The 21,625-nt window shown below is 35.1% G+C and overlaps 1 protein-coding gene across 4 annotated transcripts in view; it reads left to right on the plus strand.

Moving 5' to 3' along the window:
• CCDC171 (coiled-coil domain containing 171) overlaps positions 1–21,625 on the plus strand; it is a 507,402-nt gene that overhangs the window by 49,850 nt on the left and 435,927 nt on the right. For all 4 annotated transcript variants that reach the window (XM_074282935.1, XM_074282936.1, XM_074282937.1 and 1 more), the window contains 3 exons: positions 9,227–9,378; positions 10,563–10,701; positions 18,259–18,433. In XM_074282935.1, the coding sequence (XP_074139036.1) occupies positions 9,338–9,378; positions 10,563–10,701; positions 18,259–18,433 (355 nt within the window). In that variant the 5' untranslated portion in view covers positions 9,227–9,337. The remainder of the gene's footprint in view (positions 1–9,226; positions 9,379–10,562; positions 10,702–18,258; positions 18,434–21,625) is intronic.

Here is a 21,625-nt window from a genome sequence, read left to right on the forward strand (position 1 = left end):
CCTCTGATCCTTTCTAGGGAAAGGAAGACAAAGAGGAAGAACATACCATGCTGCCTCTTTTGCCCAAACTTGATAACAGAAGAGGGGGAAGAAATCCAAGAAGCCTGTTCTCTGATGGAAAGAGAGAAGGAAAAATAGGAGCCTAGAGATAATTTCTTTTGTTTTTCAGCCAGAAGAGGTCCAGATCCAAATTCCAGAAGCCCTGTTACTTCGTCCAACCAAATGAGGTCACATGCTTCTAATTTTATGCCTTCTTACTTGGATTTAAGGCTGTCTCAGTTCTTTCCCCACTGGTGAAGATGCTTCCTGTTACAAACTCTGCCAGTAGGAAGATTTAGTTTGGAACTAGAGTCTATACTCATTGCAAATCATGATTCCTTAGAGACTGCTTCAGAATCAAGAAAATTCTATTACATTCAATGGTGGAAAGTTGGTCCCTCAATTCTGTGACCCATTTGGGGACCACCATCTGAGTTGGCTAGAGTTAGATGAAGAATTGATTTCTTACACATTTCCCCTCACATGGCTAAAGAATATCCATTGTAAAGTGACATATTCTATAACATTGTCAAAGCATTAGAGGGAAACTTCAGATACATCTTATACATTCATTTATTTCCCAATTCCTTCCCTACTTCTACACCCAATATAAAGAGAAGAAAGCAAAATTCATTACAAAACAATAATCCAAAACAAACTGCTGCATTAACTGTGCCTCTTCCCCCTCCCCCCCAAAAAAAGAAAAAACAAAAAAGGAAGATGAGAAAACATGCTTTAATCAGTTTTTTATGGAGGTGGATATGTATATTTCCTAAGGAATCTTGGAATTGTAGTTGGTTATTGTGAGTCTTTCAAAGTACTTTCTTTACAATATTGCTGTTATTATATACACTGTTCTCCTGTTTCTGTTCACTTTACTTTGTATCAGTTCGTACAAGTCTTATTTTTTCTGAAACTATTCACTTCATCATTTTTTAATACTACAAAAGTATTCCATCAAATTCATACAATGTAACTTGTTCAGCCCTGTTTTTATTGATGAGCATTTCTTCAATTTCTAGTTCTTTGGTGCCACAAAAGTACATAATATATAAATGGATAAAATGTAGAACTATATTTGTATTATGTATTACATAAATAAATAAATATATTTATTGTACACATGATACCTTTTCCTCTTTCTTTGAATTTTTGGAGAGATACACCTATGAATGGGATTGCTGAGTCAGAGGGCATGCACAGTTGAATAGTTTTGGGGGTACAGTTCCAAATTGTTTTCCATAATAGTTGGTTTAATCCATAGCTTTATCAGCAATTCATTGCAGTACCAAATTTCCTACATCTCTTCCAGCATTTTCCATCTTTTTTATCAAGTTGTTTTAATTTGCATTTCTCTAATTATTTGTGATTTACAGAATTGTAAAATATGGTTACTGAGATAACTTAGATTTCTTTCTTTGAAAACTGTCCATGCGTGTCTTTTGACCATTTATCATTTAGAGGTTAATTTTATATTTTTAACTCAATTCTTTATATAGTTAAGAAATGAGACACCTGTTTCAGACAAACTTGTTGCAAATATATTTTCCCCCATTTTCTTGCTTCTCCCGATTTTAGCTGCATTATTTTTATCCAAAATTTTACATAATTAAAATTGTCTTTTTTACTCTTCTATGAACCTCCTTTTCTCTTATTTGACCATAAACTTTCCCTCTATTTAGGAGAACCACACATTATTGATATGTTTGTGATACCTTTTTATGCCCATTACATGAAAATACATGACTGGTTTTTTGTTGCTTTAAAAATATCTGTGATCTTATCTTGTGTTATGTTCTTTTCCCATTTAACAAGGACGTTTAATTATTTTGAAATTTTTTGATACATTTTTATTTTGAGATATATTTCAACAAAGCCTCTTGCAAAATATATTCCCTACATACTTGTTTTGATCACTTTTCTTTAAAAAAAATTGCTTGATTTTGAATTTGACTAACACTAACAAAACTGAATATTTACATGTACTGACTACAGAAGAGTATTATATATAAAGTAGTGAATTTTATTTCGTTATTTTATTTCTTTTTAAAATATGTTCTGAGTTCAACATGTTAATTCCAAAAGCTGACCTACTTTTCTGTTTTTTTAAACTATCTTCTGTTCTCTTCTATGCATTTCTAAATAAGCTTCATTGATACCTGTCTGCCTATCATCCTTATACTTTTATCTCTGATAATTATCACTTCCACCTTCCAATCCTTCTAAATACTTCCTCATTTATAATGAGTTTTCATAATACTACAAAACAGACCCACATATTTGTCATATCTGATAACACATATCTCTTTCTGTATCTCTAGTTCATGAGTTCTCTAATTAGAGTTGGAGTAAGTGCTTCATTCACTAGGAATCCTGGTTGGTTATTACATTGAGTAGAGAAGTCTTAAAACTTTCAATATTGTTTTTCTTTACAATGTTGTTATTGTCTAAATTTGCCCCATTTTACTCTACCTCAATTCTGTTTTTCCAGTTTTCTTTGAATCTAGTTTTTTAATTATTTTCTTTTCATATAATATTCTGTTATATTCATATATTATAATTTCTTCAACCACTCTCCAATTGATGAGTGTTGCCTTTAGTTTCTAGTTTTTTGCTATAATAAAAAGAGCTCCCATAAATGTTTTTATGCAGGGCAAGCTAGGTGGTGCAGTAGATAGAATACCAGCCCTGAGGTTAGGAGGACCTGAATTCAAATTTGGTCTCAGACACCTAACACTTCTAGCTGTGTGACTTTGGGCAAGTTACTTAATCCCAATTGTCTCAGCAAAAAAACAAAACAACAAAAACAACTAAAAAAATGTTTTTAGTCATATGGTTTCTTGTTCTCTTTCTCTGACCTCTTCAAGGTAAAAGCTTAATGTTGGTACCTTTGGGTCAAAAGATATATATATAAAGATATATAGAAACATTTTGGCCATAGTTCCAAAGTGCTTTCTAGAGAGACTGGACCAATTCACACCTCAGTTAACTATATGTGGAAGGCTTCTCATAGCCCTTATGAAATTGTTTTTGTTTTTGTTTTTGTTTTTTTTGGGAATATTTGCCAATCTGATGGAAATGAAATAGAATGTCAAAAGTTGTTGTAATTTGAGTTTTTATTATTTGTTGTGATTTGGAGCATTCTTTCATATAATTGTTGATAGCTTATAATTTTTTTTTTTTTTTTTTTTTTTTAAGAAATGCATATTCTGGGGCAGCTAAATGACTCAGTAGATTAAACACTGGTTCTGGAGGTCAGGAGAAATGTACATTCAATTCCTTTGACTATCTTTTGGGGAATAGCTCTTGTTCTTGTATATTTGCATCAATTTCCTACATGTCTTAGATATCAGTACTCTTTGTGGCAAAGACTTTTTTCCCCCTAGTTGTTTCCATTTTGATTTTCCTTCTCCAGTCATTAACCCCATTGATTTTGTTTGTGCAAAAAGTTTTTAATGATCTTCTACTCTAATTTATTTATTTAACTTTTTACATCTAGATCATAAATACTTTTGGAGCCTATTGTCTCACGAGATAGTGTATATATAAGTTATATATACTTATACATATTTGTTATATTTTATTATATATATATTTGTTTCATTTAATCTTCTCCAATTACATGTACAACTAAAAATTTTTTTAGCGTGTTGAGTTCTAAATTCTTTCTCCTCTACTTCTTTAGAAGGCAAGAAGTATTGCTACTGATTATACATGTTGAAGTAATGCAAAGCATAGCATATTTCCATATTACTCCTGTTGGAAAAGAAAACATGTAAAAAACCTCATCATCAGTGCTGTGGAAAATCTTTGATAATTGTCTTGATTAGAGTAGTAATTTTTTTTTTTTTTGTAAGGCATCTGGGGTCAAGTGACTGCCCAATGTCACGAATCAGTAAGTGTTAAGTATCTGAGGCTGGATCTGACTTCATGGCCTATGTTCTATCCACTGGACCATCTAGCTAAGCCTGTCATCTTGATCATCCTTATGATGTTGCTGTTAGTCTGTACAATGTTCTTCCAATTTTGCTCACTTCATTTTGTATCAGTTCATATAAGTTTTCCTAGGTTGTTCTGAAAGTGTGCTGCTCATCATTTCTTATCTACAATAGTATTCTGTCAGAATCATATCACAACTTGATTAAGCATTCCCCAGTTCATGGATATCTCCGTTTCCAATCCTTTGACATCACAAAAAAAGAGCTGTTATATTTTTGTACAAATAGGACATTTTCCTTTTCCTTTGATCTATTTGAAATACAGACTATACATATAGATCTGTGTGTGTGTGTGTGTGTGTTTGAAGAGAGAGAAAGAGAAAGAGACTCTGTGATATTAGGTACTGCTGGGTCAAAGAGTTTGCATAGTTAGGTGTGAATTGTTAATCCAAACCTTATTTTCTTCAGGAGTGCCATCTAGTTGTTTCCCACAGTTTCTGGGTTTATTTAACATCATACTACTATGTTCATTTGCTTTCATCTGTTGCACTAATCAACTTGTCTATTTTGATTTTTTTCCAAATAGCTTTAATAATTACTATTTGAAATTGCACATGTTTTACATATTATTGGATTAATTGTCATCTAGGGAAGGGAGTGGGGAGAAGAGAGGGAAAATATTTGGAACACTAGATTTTGCAAGGGTGAATGTTGAAAATTATATGTATATTTTGAAATTAAAAAGCTTTAATAAAAAATTACTACTTGATAGTATAGTTTGAGATTTGGTACTGTTGGGCCTCCTCCTTTCTCATCTATTTTTTTCTTTACTTTTTTGAAGCGCTTTGATCATTTGTCTTTGGTTATATAGCGTTATAAAGTGACACTTTCATAGCTTAAAGAATATGGTACTGAATAAGTAAATGAAGTAGTATTATAATTTTTACTATTTTGCAAATCAATTTTACAATTAATTTCTTTCCAGTGATTTAGAAGATGATAAAAGATATAATATCATTAACAATAATGATTTGTAGAAGCAATCCATTTTCCACTTCAATATCTTTTTCCACTTCCCTTCATTCTGATCCCAATAATTGTTTCTTAGACTTTCTTTTTAATCGTCATTTTATGATCTACCCTCTGAGATCGATGTTTACCAACTCCCCTTAAACCCTCTTTCATAAACTTTCCTTTCTTTTTATGTCATTGAGTTTCATTTATTACTATACCAAACTCTGAGTGTATAGGGGGAAGAGAAAGGCCTCTGTGTGAACTACTTGTATCAAATTCAAATAGAAGTGGGGATTATTAAGACATGCCTAAAGATTCCTGTGATCCTCATAGTGATGTAGGAAAGCACATGTTTGTGTATTTCTCTTTTAAAAATTAACTTATTTTGTAAAATATTTTCCAGGAACATTTTAATCTGGTTTGCTCACACTTGGTAGTGTGGGTCTATGTTTAACTTCTCTGAAGTAGAAAACTTTCCTTTTTTTAGATGAGTCCCATAACTGGGGAGCTTGAAGAATATACAAAACATAGAGGAACCTTATAGGGGAGTGAGCAATACATGAACATTTCTCTAATTTCCTGGGTATTTATTTTCTTAGATGTTTATTATCTAATAGAGACAACATGCAAGCAACTATGTACAGCCAAGTACATATGAGGCTTCTTGCAAAAGATGTGATTTTTAGATGGTCCTGAAGGAGACTTGGGGAAGTAAGGAGGTAGAGATGAGGAAGGAGAGATTTCCAGGCATGGAGATTAGCCAATGAAATGCAAGGAGTTAGGAGATGGAATTGTAAGGGTTAAAAAACCTCTAGAAGCAAGGAATACAGTTCAAGGCATGTGGGAAGACCTGAGGGATGAGAGGTTCCACGGCGCATGGAGGTGGGGCACAACCCCAAGAGGCGGTGTCTGATTCCAGGTACCACGCTTCCCTCCTTAGTGTTCTCAAGGCCTAGCACACCTCTCTCCTTCTTCTCGAGCCAATCCCATTATGCCAGGTTCCTAGAGGACCCCCTCCTTCCTCCATATCATCAGTTGGGTATAAATATATGCTATCTCAGAATAAAATTCTCTTTTGCTTCACCCCTACCTCCTGGTGGTCTGTCTCTATGGGATCCGGGTTGGTACCCGAAGACAGGTAAGTGTGGCCTAGCCGTGCCATTGACTGACGGGCATTAAGAGTACCTCTAAGGGGAGCTACCAGGTTAGAGTAGTCCATAGGGGTGTAACATGGAAACTTATACTAGTAACAGGTAGGCCAGTGTCATTGAATTGTGGAATACATGGGGAGAAATAAGGTTTTAGGCTGAAGAGAGGAAGGGACTAGGTAATAAAGAGCCTTAAAAACCAATGAGAAGATTTTATATTTGATCCTGAAGGAAATAGAAAGCTTATTGAATGGGGGCTTAAAAGAGTCTTATGTTATGGGAGCCACTTGCTAGAGGCTGCTGGGGATCTAATTCTGACTAGCAGAATAGATCTCTTCATGTGAAAGCATGATAGTGATACAAGGAGACAGAGAGGCAGGTGCATTCTCTGGCCTCTCTCCTCTTCCCTCTTGCTTCTGATTTATTTTATTCACAATTCACAAGCAACATCTGTGTCAGTAAAGGCTCACTTGCAGTTCCTTCAAGTGTGTTATGATTCACGGCTGTGGGGGCTTCTGGAGAATCCACTCACCCCTTTAAACTTAGGCATGGTCCCAACAAGTCTGACTTGTATTTAAGAAAGATCACTTTGCTGAGAGGGGATATACTGAAATAGGGGAGAGAGTTTGGGAGTCTCAGTCAGTAGTCCAGCTGTGAGGTGATGGATGGTTGAACCATGATTGTGCAGTGTCAGAGAAAAGAAAAAGAGTTGGATGTTGGAAATATTACAAAGGTAAAATTGATAGAACTTGGAAATTGATTCGATATAAAGGTTAAGAGAGAGGGTAGAGAATGATATCTAGGTTGTAAGCCTAGGTGAATGGGACTTTAGTAATTAAAAAAATTTGCTAAGAACCTGCTGTGTGCAGAAATGTTATTGATGAGAAGGAATATAAAAACATTTCTAAAGATTATAAAGATAGACATACAACATAAAGTCAGAGGGCCTAGGTGGAATTTTAATACTGCTCCTTAAAGGTTGCCTGAAAAGAGGCAGATTTGTGAAGTGACCAGCTGAATACCAGGATAATACATGATAATGGGACTGAATTTAATATGATTTATATGTAATGGAGAATGGCTTAGCATAGTACAGATGGAAGAGCGATTTTCTATAAATGGGTGAATTCCTCCATATATTTCTTTTGGTGGGTAACAGTTTTTGTTGCATCAAAGCTCAGAATACTATAAAAATATCCTGTGAAATACATGATTACTTAAAACTGATTGATCTATCAGTCTATATTGGAAAAGCTATATGGGTGAACAGTGACTTTTGTTTACATTGACATGCAGTTAAATGCATATATTCAGTAAACATTTTTGTACTGTACTGAGTAAATATTGGGGATGCACAAAGAGGCAAAAGACAATTCCTCAAGGAGCTTATAGTCTATTGGAGGAGACTACATGCAAACAAATATACACAAAACAAACTATATATAGGATATATAGGAAACAAGAGAAAACATTGGAATTAAGGGGTCAGGGAAGGCTTCCTTAAGAAGATGGAATTTTAGTTGAGATTTAAAGAATCTAGAGAGGTCAGTAGTTAGTGTGCAGGAGGGAGAGTGATCTAGGTATGGGGGATAGCCAGAGAAAAATGCCCAAAATTGAGAGATGGAATATATTATTTGTGGAACAGCTAGGAGACTGTTTTGAGAGAGAGTACCATTGGGTGTAAAGAATAAAAAGTTTGGAAAGGTAGGTTGAAAGGTTTCAAAGGCCAAAGAGAGCATTTTGCATGTTTTTTTTTTTTCCTGAAAGGCCATAGAAAGCCACTGGAATTTGTTGAGTGACATGATCAGACCTGCACTTTAGGAATATCATTTTATGGGCTGATAGAGAATGTATTCGAGTAAGGCAAGACTTGAAGCAGGCAAACCTACCAGCAGAATAATTCAGGAGTGAGATGATTAGAACCTGTACTAGAGTGGGATAGGGTCAGAAGAGAGAAGGAGGTGTATCGGAGAGATGTGACAAAGGTGAAATGTACAGGCTTTGATGACAGCTTGGGTATGAGATGTGAGAGACCCATTATAACTCCTGGGTTTTGAGCCTGACTGACTCGATCTTGACAGTAATAGGGAAGATAAAAGAGTGTGGGAGGTTTAGGGGATAATGTTCTGTTTTGGATAGAATGTGTTTAAGTTGTCTAAAAGGTTTTTGGAGTTATGGGTTTGGGGGTTGACAATTTGGGGCAGAATTTGAGAATTTTTATTTTTCAGTTGTTTCAGTTGCATCTGGTTCATCATGTCCACATCTGGGGTTTTCTTGACAAAGATATTGGAGCAGTTTGCCATTTCTTTTCTAGCTCATTTTACAGATGAGAAATTGGGGCACACAGGGTTAAGGGACTTGTCCAGCACTTCGAGGAAGTGTCTGAAGCTGGATTTGAGTCTAGGGTCCTGTGTTTTATCCATTGTGCCTCCTAGCTGCCCACATCATCAACATAGAGATGGGTAATAAAATCTATGGGAACTGATAAGCTCAACAAGTGAAGTAATATGGAAGAGAAGAGAGCTCAGGACAGACCACTGGGGGGCATTGACATTTCAGAGATGTGATCTGGAGGATAATCCAGAAAAAGAGACAGAAGGGAATCTGATTGGTGGGAGGAAATCTGGGGGAGGGGAAGTAGTGTCTGGAATCCCAGGGTAACAAGGAGGAGAGTGACTGGCAGTGTCAGACTGAAGAGAGGCCACAGTGAATGAAGATTGGATTTCTCTTTCAAGAGATCCTTTGTATACTTGTAATTTGTCTTCTAGTTTATGCCTTGAAGTTTCCTTATAAAGTAGTAGTTTTGTTCTCCCATGTCCCTTTATTGAGAAAAGAAGTTGTCCAAAACTTCTCCCTTTTTATTTTGCTCCTCTTACACCACCTCTCTAGCCTTCTCAATCTCTGGAGTAAAGGCAGGGGAAAATAGACTATGCATCATCTTTTGGAGAATTCTTTGATCTTTTTGGTCAGGTATCTTCAATGAAAAGGATTGAGCAGAACTACTTTTTTTTTTTTTTTTGTATTACATTTATACCTTTCAGGAATAACTTATACTGTTACTATTTTCAATATGTTTATTTCTTATAGACTTGGTATCTACTTGATCTATAAAGCAAAAGATATCTTTGAAGCTTTTCATTTTCTAGAAGTAAAAAGTTAAGGAGAATTTTTGTCTATTAATACTCAGACGACATCATCATGAGCATCAATCCAAGTAATATTAATGCCGAAATCCAAAGGTAAACCTTAAGTCTTTTGATAAAATTTCATGTTAAAAAAATTGAGTGTTGGGGCAGCTAGATGGTGTAGTGGATAGAGTGCCCTGAAGTCAAAGAACTGAGTTCAAACTTAAATTTATGTCCCTCCATTCTCTTTTGATCCCTTCAGTTATTCAGTGAAAGTAGGTTCTTTAATTCTCTAAAAATTATTATCCTTATTTTGCAGGAGAGGAGAAAATTGAAGGTTAGAGACAGTTAATGACTTGTTGGAGGCCAGACTTGTACTGAAATCTCTTCTGATCACCATTTCAGCTAACCTGCTTTTACCTGCAGTCATATTAATTTATAGTGAAGCTTTAATGACTTGATGGTAAAACAAAACAAAACAAAACAAAACACTACAAACTTTACAGGGGTAATTACATTTTGCAAGATAAACTTAATTCAAATGATGTTAATGTATATAGGGTGAAATGTGATTAGATTTATATTCTCCTCCCCTTTTTTTGGGAGGGAATATTAAATAAGGCTCACAGGCTTGGATTCCTAGAATCTTTGTGATTTCTAGTTGCCTTTTATGTGTAAATCTATGATTCAATGAGCCGAAGTACTTTTACTGTTTAGTAATATTTTCAATCCTAAAAATACATTACTTTCAGAAAAATTAAATCCCATATCTTCCAATTATATGTTGAAGTTCCTTAAGAATAGTAACTTCTTTTTTGTCTTTGTGTCTTTAGCATCTAACATATTATATTAACTAGATATTTAATAAATGCAAATTAATTGAATTTCACATTCAAAATTGTATTGAAGATTAGGAGAAATGCTTAAAGCTAGAGATATTTTATCTTTATTTATTTATTTATTTTTGCTGAGGCAATTGGGGTTAAGTGACTTGCCTAGGGTCACACAGCTAGGAAGTGTTAAGTGTCTGAGACCAGATTTGAACTCAGGTCATCCTGACTTCAGGGCTGGTGCTCTATCCACTAGAGATATTTTATACTATCACTTCAAGCTTGTTTCTTATGCAGCTAGCATTTTCCTTATCATACATTGGAAAAACCTTTCTCTTGTTAACTTTTCCTTCTCTTTATGAGATGATGCTCTCTAATTTTAAATTAAATGTGTGACTTAATGCCAATGTAACAAAACTATTGGGAAGTTTAAATATCACAATTACATTTTAAAATTTCATTTACCAGGTTAAAGAATACTGCTGCTGACTTAAAAGAAATGCATAAAAGCAATGAATCAGATTTGGATTTCATTACAGATCTGAGAAAGAAATTACATCGAGCAAAAAAAGAAAAATTGGAAATAACAACTAGCCACAATGCCCAGGTAGGTTTTATATATTGGTAACTACTCAAAGAATATTTTATTATGGAAATAGGAAGACTACCTGGAATTAATTATTGTATTGAGGAAATAGTTTTATGAAGTGATGATGTGGGGTCTAGCATGTTTATTAAACATCAACCCTAGGATTTATTTTTTAATACATCTCATTCTACATTGCGTTAATCTGCTACTCTCCATTAAACATTTGTAGAAATAGTTGTCTACATTTTGAAAGAAAAATTGAATATAAGGAAATTTAATGTTTGTTAAGTGCATATATTATGATTAAAATCTAGTGAGAGTAAACAGATTAATGAATAATGATTTTGCTTAAGCCTTCTGTTTCCCAAGGCAGTTGTAGATTCATTGTACATATTCTTTTGGTTTTGCTTTCTTTATTTTATATCACTATATACGAATTTAAATGTATTTGTATTCTTCTTAATTGTCATTTTTTTCCTTGAGTTTTTTGGTGGAATTGTGATCTTCTTGAGGAAACCCCAAAACTCTGAAAAATCCTTAAAGGAGAAAACCTCCTTGGACTCTGCCTCAGGAAAGGGGACTCCATCCTAAGTACAAACGTTTCATTTTTGTTATCTGGCTCAGTCCTGAAATCCATTGAATTCAATTCAAATTCTAACCCTGGCTGAAACCCAGCCAGGAGCCAACCTGGGACTGAATCCACAGCCCCCTTATAAAAGAGCCAAGCTGGAGCCCTCTCTTTGCAGAGGTTCTAAACATGGCAGCCTTATGCCTGGCATGGATCTTTGCCCACTGGAACCCTTTTATCTCTACCTTCAACTTTACTAACTAGATTGTACTTCCAAACCCGATAAACCTCTTTTATTAATCTAGGTTTTCGGGTCTGTAAATTCTTTTACAGGGAACTCTTGTGCCACTACTAGACCTCATTTAACTCTGTATCCTTGTGCCGAATCCAAGGAGGTTGCAGGGGAGCTCTATTTGACTCCCTGTACCCTGAACCTGCCACAAGACCTCAATTAAACCTAATTTCATTTAGATACTCCCAATTCTAAACCTCATCATCCTCAACTGCATGATAATTCCAAAGCTTCATTCAAAGTTCGGAAGCCTATCCTACTATTCCCAATTACTTTTGACCTCCTTATTGAAATTTCTTTGTTATATTTTACATTTAATTTTCTTTGTACATATTGTTATCTCCCAATAAGATATAAACTCCTTGTATTTCTTCCTTTGTATCTTGAATATTTGCATGCAGCAGGCACTTTACAAATACTTATTGAATCTGATTCATATTAAAATTCTGATATTTTTATCTTTATGATCTTGGATGAGTTGCTTAACTTTTTTGGGCTTCCTGTTATTCTCCATGAAAAGAGGAAGTTGGCTTGAATGGCTTTGAAGACCCCTTCACTCTAAATCAAAACAAGATTCTCTTGAATCTTATTGGGTGATGAAAGCAGATTGCAACCCATTCACTCTTTCTCTTTAATTGAATAGGGACAAATAAGCAAATTTAGCAAAGTCATTCACAGTTGGTCATCTTTGAACATTGTTGTTGTATGCAGTACATTTTACTTTGCTTGAGTTCATGGAGTATTGTCCAGGTTTTTATTTTTTGTTTTTTTCTGAGAGCATCATTTCCCATAGAACAATAATATTCCATCACAAACACATACCATATTTTATTGAGCTATTCCTCAATTATTGGACATCCCCTCAATTTCCAATTTTTTGCCCTGAGAAGAGAGCTGCTATAAATAATTTTTGTACATAGGTCCATCTTCTTTTTTTGGGGGGAATCTTTTTTGGTATTCATGCCTAGTAGAGGTGCTGTTAGGTCAAAAAATATGTATAAAATTGTAACCCTTTGGGCATAGAACATATCTTTTGATCATTTACAATTAGGACATGGCTCTTATTTTTTATAAATTTGACTTAGTTCCCTTTATGTTTGAGAAATGAGGCCTAATCAGAGAAACTTACTTCACAATTCTTTTTACAATTATTATTGCTAACTGTATTTCCCTCATTTATTCTCTTTCCTTTCAACCTGTCCTTCCTCAAAAATGTCTTGCTACTGACCACTCCCTCCCCACCATGCACTCTCTTTTATCACCTCCCTCCCTTCCTGTATCCCATTTCCCCTCCTATTTTCCTGCAGGATAAGGTAGATTTCTTCTTTTCTTTTGTCATTTCTTCTTTTTCTTTTTTCTTTTTTAAATATTTTAATAGTTTTCATTTACCAGATATATGTATGGGTAATTTTATAACATTGACTATTGCCAAACCTTTTGTTCTAATTTTTCCTCTTCTTCCCCCCCCCCCCCAAGATGGCAGGTTGACCAATACAGGTTAAATATGTTAGAGTATAAATTAAATACTATATATGTATACATGACCAAACAGTTGTTTTGCTGTACAAAAAGAATCGGACTTTGAAATAGTGTACAATTAGCCTGTGAAGGAAATCCAAAATGCAGGCGGACAAAATTAGAGGGATTGGAAATTCTATGTAGTGGTTCATAATCATCTCCTAGAGTTCTTTTGCTGGGTGTAGCTGGTTCAGTTCATTACTGCTCTATTGGAACTGATTTGGTTCATCTCATTGTTGAAGATGGCCACATCCATCAAATTGATCATCGTATAGTATTGTTGTTGAAGTATACAACGATCTCCTGGTCCTGCTCATTTCACTCAGCATCAGTTCATGTAAGTCTCTTCAGGCCTTTCTGAAATCATCCTGTTGGTCATTTCTTACAGAACAATAATATTCCATAATATTCATATACCACAGTTTATTCACCATTTTCCAATTGATGGGCATCCACTCTGTTTCCAGTTTCTGGCCACCACAAAGAGGGCTGCCACAAACATTCTTGTGCATACAGGTCCCTTTCCCTCCTTTAAGATCTCTTTGGGATATAAGCCTAGTAGTAATACTGCTGAGTCAAAGGGTATGCACAGTTTGATAACTTTTTGAGCATAGTTCCAAATTGCTCTCCGGAATGGCTGGATGTATTCACAGTTCCGCCAATAATGTATCAGTGTCCCTATTTTCCCACATCCCCTACAACATTCCAGATTATCTTTCCCTGTCATTCTAGCCAATCTGACAATCTGTAGTGGTATATCAGAGCTGTCTTAATTTGCATTTCTCTGATTAATAATGATTTGGAGCATCTTTTCATATGTCATTTCTTTTTTAAACCAATTCTGACAAGAGTATGGTTTATTCACTCCTCTCTTTCCCCCGCTATTAAATTATATAAGATTTTTTTGTTCAGTGCTTTTCAGTAATTAAATGATTCACAGAATAAAGAGAACTTATGGCTTCAAGATGTATGCCATGCTTCTGGTGGATCTTAGTGGCTTCCAATTCTGTATAGGAAAAAACCGTCCACAAGAAATGACAAAATATGGGGGGCAGCTAGGTGATACAGTGGATAGAGCACCAGGCTTGAATTTAGGAGGACCCGAGCTCAAATCTGGTCTCAAGACACTTAACACTTCTTAGCTGTGTGACCCTGGGCAAGTCACTTAACCCCAGCCTAAAAAAAAAAAAAAAAAAAAAAAAAAGAAATGACAAAGCATATCATTGCAGAAAGTATGTTTAGAAAAGGAGGGAGGCTAGTCAGAGTGCAGGTAAATAACCAGAGTTCTGTGCAGGTACTTTTAAAATATAAAAAAGACCTAGAAGAAATGTTGTAGCATTTTAATGAACTTTTTTTAAAAAAACTTACAGCTTTTTTATTTACATGCATGGGTAATTTTTCAGCATTGACCCTTGCAAAACCTTCTGTTCCAGTTTTTCTCCTCCTTCTCCCCACCCTCTCCCCCAGATGGCAGGTAGACCAATACATGTTAAATATGTTAAAGTATATTTTAATGAACTTTCTGTAGAGGACATATGGGATAACAAGACTAAGTGTCCCTCTCTGAAGATGAATTCTAGTCTTCCCTGTTCCCATAATATGTTTCAATGATGGAGTTCTTTCTTCTTTGCTAGTTCATTTAAAAAAAAATTAATAATAAGTATTAATTAGTGTAATCCTGAGCTGATGGTGCCTCTGGCTTTCCTTCAGCTGTCCCCTCTAACCAGGAACCCCAAACCAAGAGTTCTCTACTCCTGCAAGTGCTGGCAGCTAGCAGCCTCCCTGCTCCTCTGCTTCTGCACTGACTGGTGCTGGCTCCTTCTCACCCAGGGCCGCATCCACAGCTGAATCTAATATTCCCCAGATTCCCTCTGTCTTCTGGGACTCAGACCTGGACTTCATAAAGAGTCCTAGAGGTGAAAGTCTGTGGTTTCTGCTGAGGTTCCAGCCACACCCAGCTTGCCCCAGGAGGTCTCCACTTGTTTCTATGGGGACAGTCTGGAGTTGTTTGCACTTTGTTTGGGTTAATCTTAGGCTGCAGTCAGTCTTCAGATTTAAAGGATTGTATCAAATGGATCCCTGTTCCGTCCCAAGTCTTCTTAATTTTTCACCAGTCTTATATTTGCTTTGAGGTGAAAATTTTTCTATTTCTGGGAGAAATCTGGAGAGCTTGAAATTGACCAACGTACTCCTCCAGCTTCCCAGAATTCTCTCCTTTTAACTTTTAAAAAATTTTATTCATTTTTTTTCTATTCCTTAATTTTTTTCTTGTGTATTTTTTTAATTAAATTTATCCATTTCTGAAAAGAGATTTTTGAGGTCCCTCACTAGTTTAGGTTTTTTGTCCTTTTCTTTTAATAACTCATTGAACTTGTCCTTTAATGGTTTGGAACACTGGCCAAATGTATAATATTGTATATTATACATATAATATACAATGTATATGCATATTATTATATGTATAATGTATTTTATGTATATGTATGTATAATATTCATATTAGTTTCTCTTATCTCCTTGAAATAGATCTGTTTTTGGTTTTGCTTTCTCTGACATCAGAAACACCTCCACTGATTTTTTTTCCCCTTTAACTTAAATAACTTAAAGTTTTTAAATAGCTTTAATAAAATGTAGTTTCACTCTAAATCCAGATAACACAAAAAAAGCTGTGCAGAATTGCCTCCTAAAAAAGTTTTGCTGGTCTAGCTGGTTAAGATCTCAACTCCTTGCCTATGTCAATGGAAGTCACAGGAAACGTATATCAAGAAACAGAGCCGATCTTCAAGAATATACAATGCATACCTAGAAAGCATAAAGATATAAAAACAAAAAGACGCATGCCTATACGGAATCTCAGGGACCAGAAATAAGAATTACTTTTCCTAATTATTTCCTCTGCTCAAGGAAATTTATTGCATATAGACATCATGCTGATTTAATTACTTTCCCTGTTCATGGAAATCTTTTGCTAAAAATTTAAAGGCAAACTGATTCAAAGCTGTTTTAAATTTTATTCTCATACAGATCAATAGCCTAGACTTCCTTTTTTTTTTTTTTTTTTTTTTTAGTTTTTAGGCTGGGGTTAAGTGACTTGCCCAGGGTCACACAGCTAGGAAGTGTTAAGTGTCTGAGACCAGATTTGAACTCTCGTCCTCCTGAATTCAAGGCTGGTGCTCTATCCACTGCACCACCCAGCTGCCCCCTAGACTTCCTTTTTAAGCCCTATGTTCTGTGAAGATTTGAAGAACCCTTTTTAAGTATTTAACACATTAAATCAGGCAACCAGAAAGTGTACTTTATTTCACTCACTGCTTCAGGAGATATCAATCAATGTATTCTATTGATGACCCCACTGTGAGAATGACCAGTTATAATGTAAAAGCTGGAACACCCTCCAACACTCAGAATAGGTGCATAACTTATTCTTATCTGGAGAAGATTTAACTGTTGGGAATAGGGAGAAAGTCAATTCATTATTAGAGTCTCTAACAGAAAATTTTCCCCTGGAGAAAAGTCTTTCATTTGGTCTCAAAAAGATATGGAGGAGTTTTCTGATGACAATTTGGGGTAGAGAGCTATGGTCTCTTTGTAGGTCACCAAGCTATTATCTGATCAAATTCAACTCACACCCATATCTGAACTTGTATAAATACCTTCTAATTGTTCTAATAATAATAATAATGGAGTTTTTAGGAATTACAAGGATCATCTTTCCATGTAGGAATGTAAATGGTTTAATCTTATTGAATTTCTTATGATTTCTCTTTTCTGTTTATTTTTTTATACTTGAGTTTTGTTTTTCAAAGTCAAATTTTCTTTTCAGCTCAGTTCTTGTCATCAGATATATTTGTTAGTTGTTTAATTAATTAAATAATCATTTCCCCCCCTGAAGGATTATATTTACTTTTGCTAGGTAGATGATTCTTAGTTGTAATGTTAACTCTTTTTCTTTCTGGGATATCTCATTCAGAATCCTCTAGTCTGTTAATGTAGAAACGGCAAAATCTGATATTTGAATTGTTTCTTTCTGGCTGCTTGTAATATTTTCTCCTTGGCCTAAGAGCTTTGGAATTTGGTTGAGAGTTTTCATTTTGGGATTTCTTTCAGGAGGTGCCCAGTGGATTTTTTCAATTTCTATTTTGCCTTCTAGTTGATAATTTCTTGAAATAGGTATTTTCAGGCAGTCCAATAATTCTTGAATTATCCCTCCTGAATTTGTTTTCCAGGTCACTTGTTTTTCAAGTGAGATATTTCACATCTTCTATTTTTTAAGATTTTATTTTCTTCAGTATTTTTAGTTATAAAATCCTTTTTGGGAGTTTCCAGGAATTTTTTTTTTTAGGCCTGTGATTGATTTATATTTTTCTTTGCAACATGCCATGTAGCTGTTTTAATTCTGTTGTCTTCTTCTGAATTTGTGTGCTGATCCTCTATTTCACCATAGTAATTTTCTATGATCAGATTCTTTTTTTGTTGTTTGCTCATTTCTCCAGCCTATTTATTGATTTTCAAGATTTGCTAAAGTTGGGCTGTGCTCCAAGTATGGAAGGGGTCAACAAACAACAATACACAACCTATAGGATTCAGCAAAAGAAGTAATCAGAAAAAAAAAACAAAAACCTCTAAATGATTACATCAATTAAATAGAAAAAGGTAGAAAAAGGGCAAATCAGTGAATTAGGTATGCAATTTAATAAATTTAAAAAAGAAAAAAATTAAGAATCCCCAATTAAACACCAAATTGGAAATTCTAAAAATTAAGGTGAGATTAATAAAGCTGAATGAAAAAAAACATTGTTAATACATAAAATTAATAATTCATTTTGTGAAAAACCCAATAAGATAAATCATTGGTTGATATGATTAAACAAAAGGGTGATGGAAACCAAATTACTAGTGTCAGAAATGAAAAGGGAAATATATTACTAATGAAGATAAAATCAAAGCAATTATTAGGAACTATTTTGCTCAATTATATGCCAACAAATTTAACAATTTATGTGAAATAGAAGAATGCTTACCAAAACATTTTCAGTCCTTCAAAAGATGAGACAATTATTGGACTATCTTGTATATATAATTAAAACAAACAGTATTTTCCTTGTTGCATTTTATAGAATTTCAGATGATAATTTTTAGGCTTAGTAGTATTTAAAACATATTTTAGTGTTAGCTGATTTTAGAAATCTATTTTCAGCTGTTGACCTATGAGAGCCAACTTACCAAACTTCGATCTGAAGTTGAGAAAGGTGAGGCACTTCGACAGAGTCTCGAATATGAACTTGCTCTTGCTAGAAAGGAACTTGGCCTTGGAAGATTGGCTATCGAAGAAAAATTAGTTGAGACACATAAGAAGAATGAAAAACTACGAGGTACCCTTTTTAAAAATTATTTTATCTTAATAATTATGTGCATTGGTTCTATGTGTATTGCTTGTAAAAGTAAGAACCAAGATAAAATTGTTTTCACTTTTTCTGATAATTGTATATTTAACTACTTTAGGAAATTTATTTTGTGGACCCAGGTATAAATAGAGCATGGTCTAACTGATTTGCTTATAATTTCTGATAATAACTGATTTTGCTTAAAATGTCTAGTTCATTTGCTTAGAACCTGCTGCTTATAGAGGAACAGAATAATGGGGTTGATCTCAGATAAGTAAGTAGTATAGGTAACTTTAATTTGCTTCACAGGTGTAAATTTAATTTCTTAATTAATTTTGTGTTGGAAAGACAGTCACAGCTGGGGGATCAGAGAGAGGTTTGTATAAAAGGTGGTGCTTGAGCTTAGTTTGAATGATAATTGTTTTCTCTGCCTGGCATGTAGCAGGCACTTAATAAATGCCTGTTTATTAAGTGACTGACTGTCCCACTTCCTCCAAAGATTGTTACAAACTTTCTCTCCCTCTCCTTAAACTTTCCACTTGTTCATTTCTACTTTGCTTTTGGTCTCTCAGGAGCTCAGTCCTTTTATGTATATCCTTGATAAAGTATTCTCCAGAAGATACCACCGCATTCACCCCCTAACCTCTAATCTTTGATCTCTTCCCTATTTATTGGTTATTTCTCTTATTGCTGATGAACACATTGCAGTCTCCCTCATTTTGGAAAAAAAACAGTACCCAAAATAAACCTGCACTTAGTTTTTGCTCTCTCCTCCATAATAGCCATACTCTTAGAAATAAAGCTTTGGAGCCTTTTTGCTTATACTTCTTCTTTCCTTAATCCTTTGTACTCTGGTTTCTGATTTCAACAGATACTGATCTCCCTGAAGTTACCAATAATCTCCTGATCATCATAGTCAGTGACTTTTATACAACTTTATCTTTCTTGATCTCTTTTGCAGCACTTGATGCTGTTACCATTGTCTCCTTCTTTGACATGCTTTCTTTGCTGAGTTTTTGGGATACCACTCACTGTCACTTTCCCTTTTCTCTGTTCAGTTGCTCCTTTCAATTTCCTTTTCTGGCTCACTTTCCTATTTTCTGGAGTAAATGTGTTCAGGGAGGGACTATCACTTCAGGTATAAGGGCTGCTGCTCTGCTTTTTGTGCCCATCTGCTCCCTGAAGCTGGAGCTTGTACAATGGCCACACCTGGTAAACTCTGGGCAGAGGGGCTCAATCAAATTGAGGGTCTCAGACCTGTCAGTGAGTTAAGGCATATCCACCCCAAACTTGTTCTAGCAAAGTAGGCATATGTGAACAATTTGTTCCAACTGGCCATGAAGTTGGCAGAAGCAGTCACTGTGGAGCTCTTGGAGCTTTGTCAGACATTTAAGACATCAAGGTCATCCCGGACCTTGGCTAGTTGTTTTGGCTTTTGTCTTATTATTGGATGTTGTCTGGAAGAGATTAAAGCCAATGACTTCTCGCAACTGCCTTACTTAAAACTAATCAATGTGCGAGTCAGGAGAAACCAGTCAGCTATTTTGCCATTTTATATTTTACTATTTTAAATTTTTTTGTTCAATTGATTCTTGATCCCATTTTAATTTTTTCTTTATATATATAATACATGTTTTCACTTTCAAAACATGCATAGTTTTCAACATTCACCCTTGCAAAATCTTGTGTTCCAAAATTTTTTCTTCTTCCCTTCCCCCCACCTCTACCCTAGACAGCAAGTAAACCAATATATACTGAATATGTGTAATTCTTCTATGCATATTTCCATAATTATCATGTTGTACAAGAAAAATCAGATCAAAAAGGAGAAAAAAATGAGAGAAAATAAAAAGCAAGCAAATAACAACAACAACAAAGTGAAAATATTATGTTATGATCCACAGTCAGTCCCCACAGTCCTCTCTCTGGGTGTAGATGGTTCTCTTCATCACAAGATCATTAGAACTGGCCTGAATAAATCTCATTGTTGAAGAGAGCCACATCCATCAAAATTGATCATTGCATAATTTTGTTGCCATGTACAATGAGCTCCTGGTTCTGCTCATTTCACTTAGCATTAGTTCATGTAGATCTCTCTAGGCCTCTCTGAAATCATCCTGTTGGTGGTTTCTTTCAGAAGAATAATATTCCATAACATTCATATACCACAATTTATTCAGCCGTTCTCCAATTGATGGGCATCCATTCATTTTCCAGTTTCCAGCCACAAACATTTTTGCATATGTGGGTCCCTTTCCCTCCTTTAAGATCTTTTTAGAATATAGGGCCAGTAGAGACACTGCTGGATCAAAGGGGATATTTGCACAATTTTTTAGCCTATTGGGCATGGTTCCAAATTGCTCTCCAGAATAGTTGGATCTCTTCACAACTCCACCAACAATGTTTCAGTGTCTCGTTTTCCCATATCCTTTTGTCATTTGTCATTACCTTTTTCTGTCATCTTAGCCAATCTGAGAGGTGTGTAGTGGTATTCAGAGGTGTCTTAATTTGCATTTCTCTGAGCAATAATTATTTTCTTGACAAAGATACTAGAGAGGTTTGCCATTTCTTCTTCCAACTCATTTTATAGATGTGGAAACTGAGGCCAACAGAGTAAGTGACTTGCTCAGGATTACACAGCTAGGAAATATCAGAGGCTGGATTTGAACTCATGAAGATGATTCATTCTGATTCCAAGTTTAGCATTATCTGTCTTGAAGTCCTGTGGGGATAGGCTAGTGATAGAGTAGCAGCACTGGGAACTGTAGTCACAACCCTGCACATTGGTGCCCTAGAACTTGCGTTGTCTCCTCACTTAATTGAAGAAGCAAGGGGATTCATCAGCTCCCTGGATGCGTAAGCATCCTTTTTAAAGAACATGCTTCTCACCTCCAGGAATGAATAAGGCACTGGAAATAATGTCCTAAAAATAGTCTGCTTCACCTAACTCTGGCCTTCTTATTACAGCAAGCAGAATTAAACATAAATGATGTATAAAATTTTAGCAAAGATAATTCCAGTCATCATTGGTACATGGAATGTGTGTGTTCTTATGGTCCAAATAGCAGCCCATAGTGAAACAGAGCTGGTGAATGAAGGTCAGCTTTCCAAAGTTGGAGTTGGGGAGTGGCCAGTGCGATGAGGCATGCAAAAGCTGGGATAGATTTTGAAATCAGAGCT

This window comes from Sminthopsis crassicaudata, chromosome 1, assembly GCF_048593235.1.
Source record: "Sminthopsis crassicaudata isolate SCR6 chromosome 1, ASM4859323v1, whole genome shotgun sequence".
Classification (NCBI taxonomy): domain Eukaryota; kingdom Metazoa; phylum Chordata; class Mammalia; order Dasyuromorphia; family Dasyuridae; genus Sminthopsis; species Sminthopsis crassicaudata.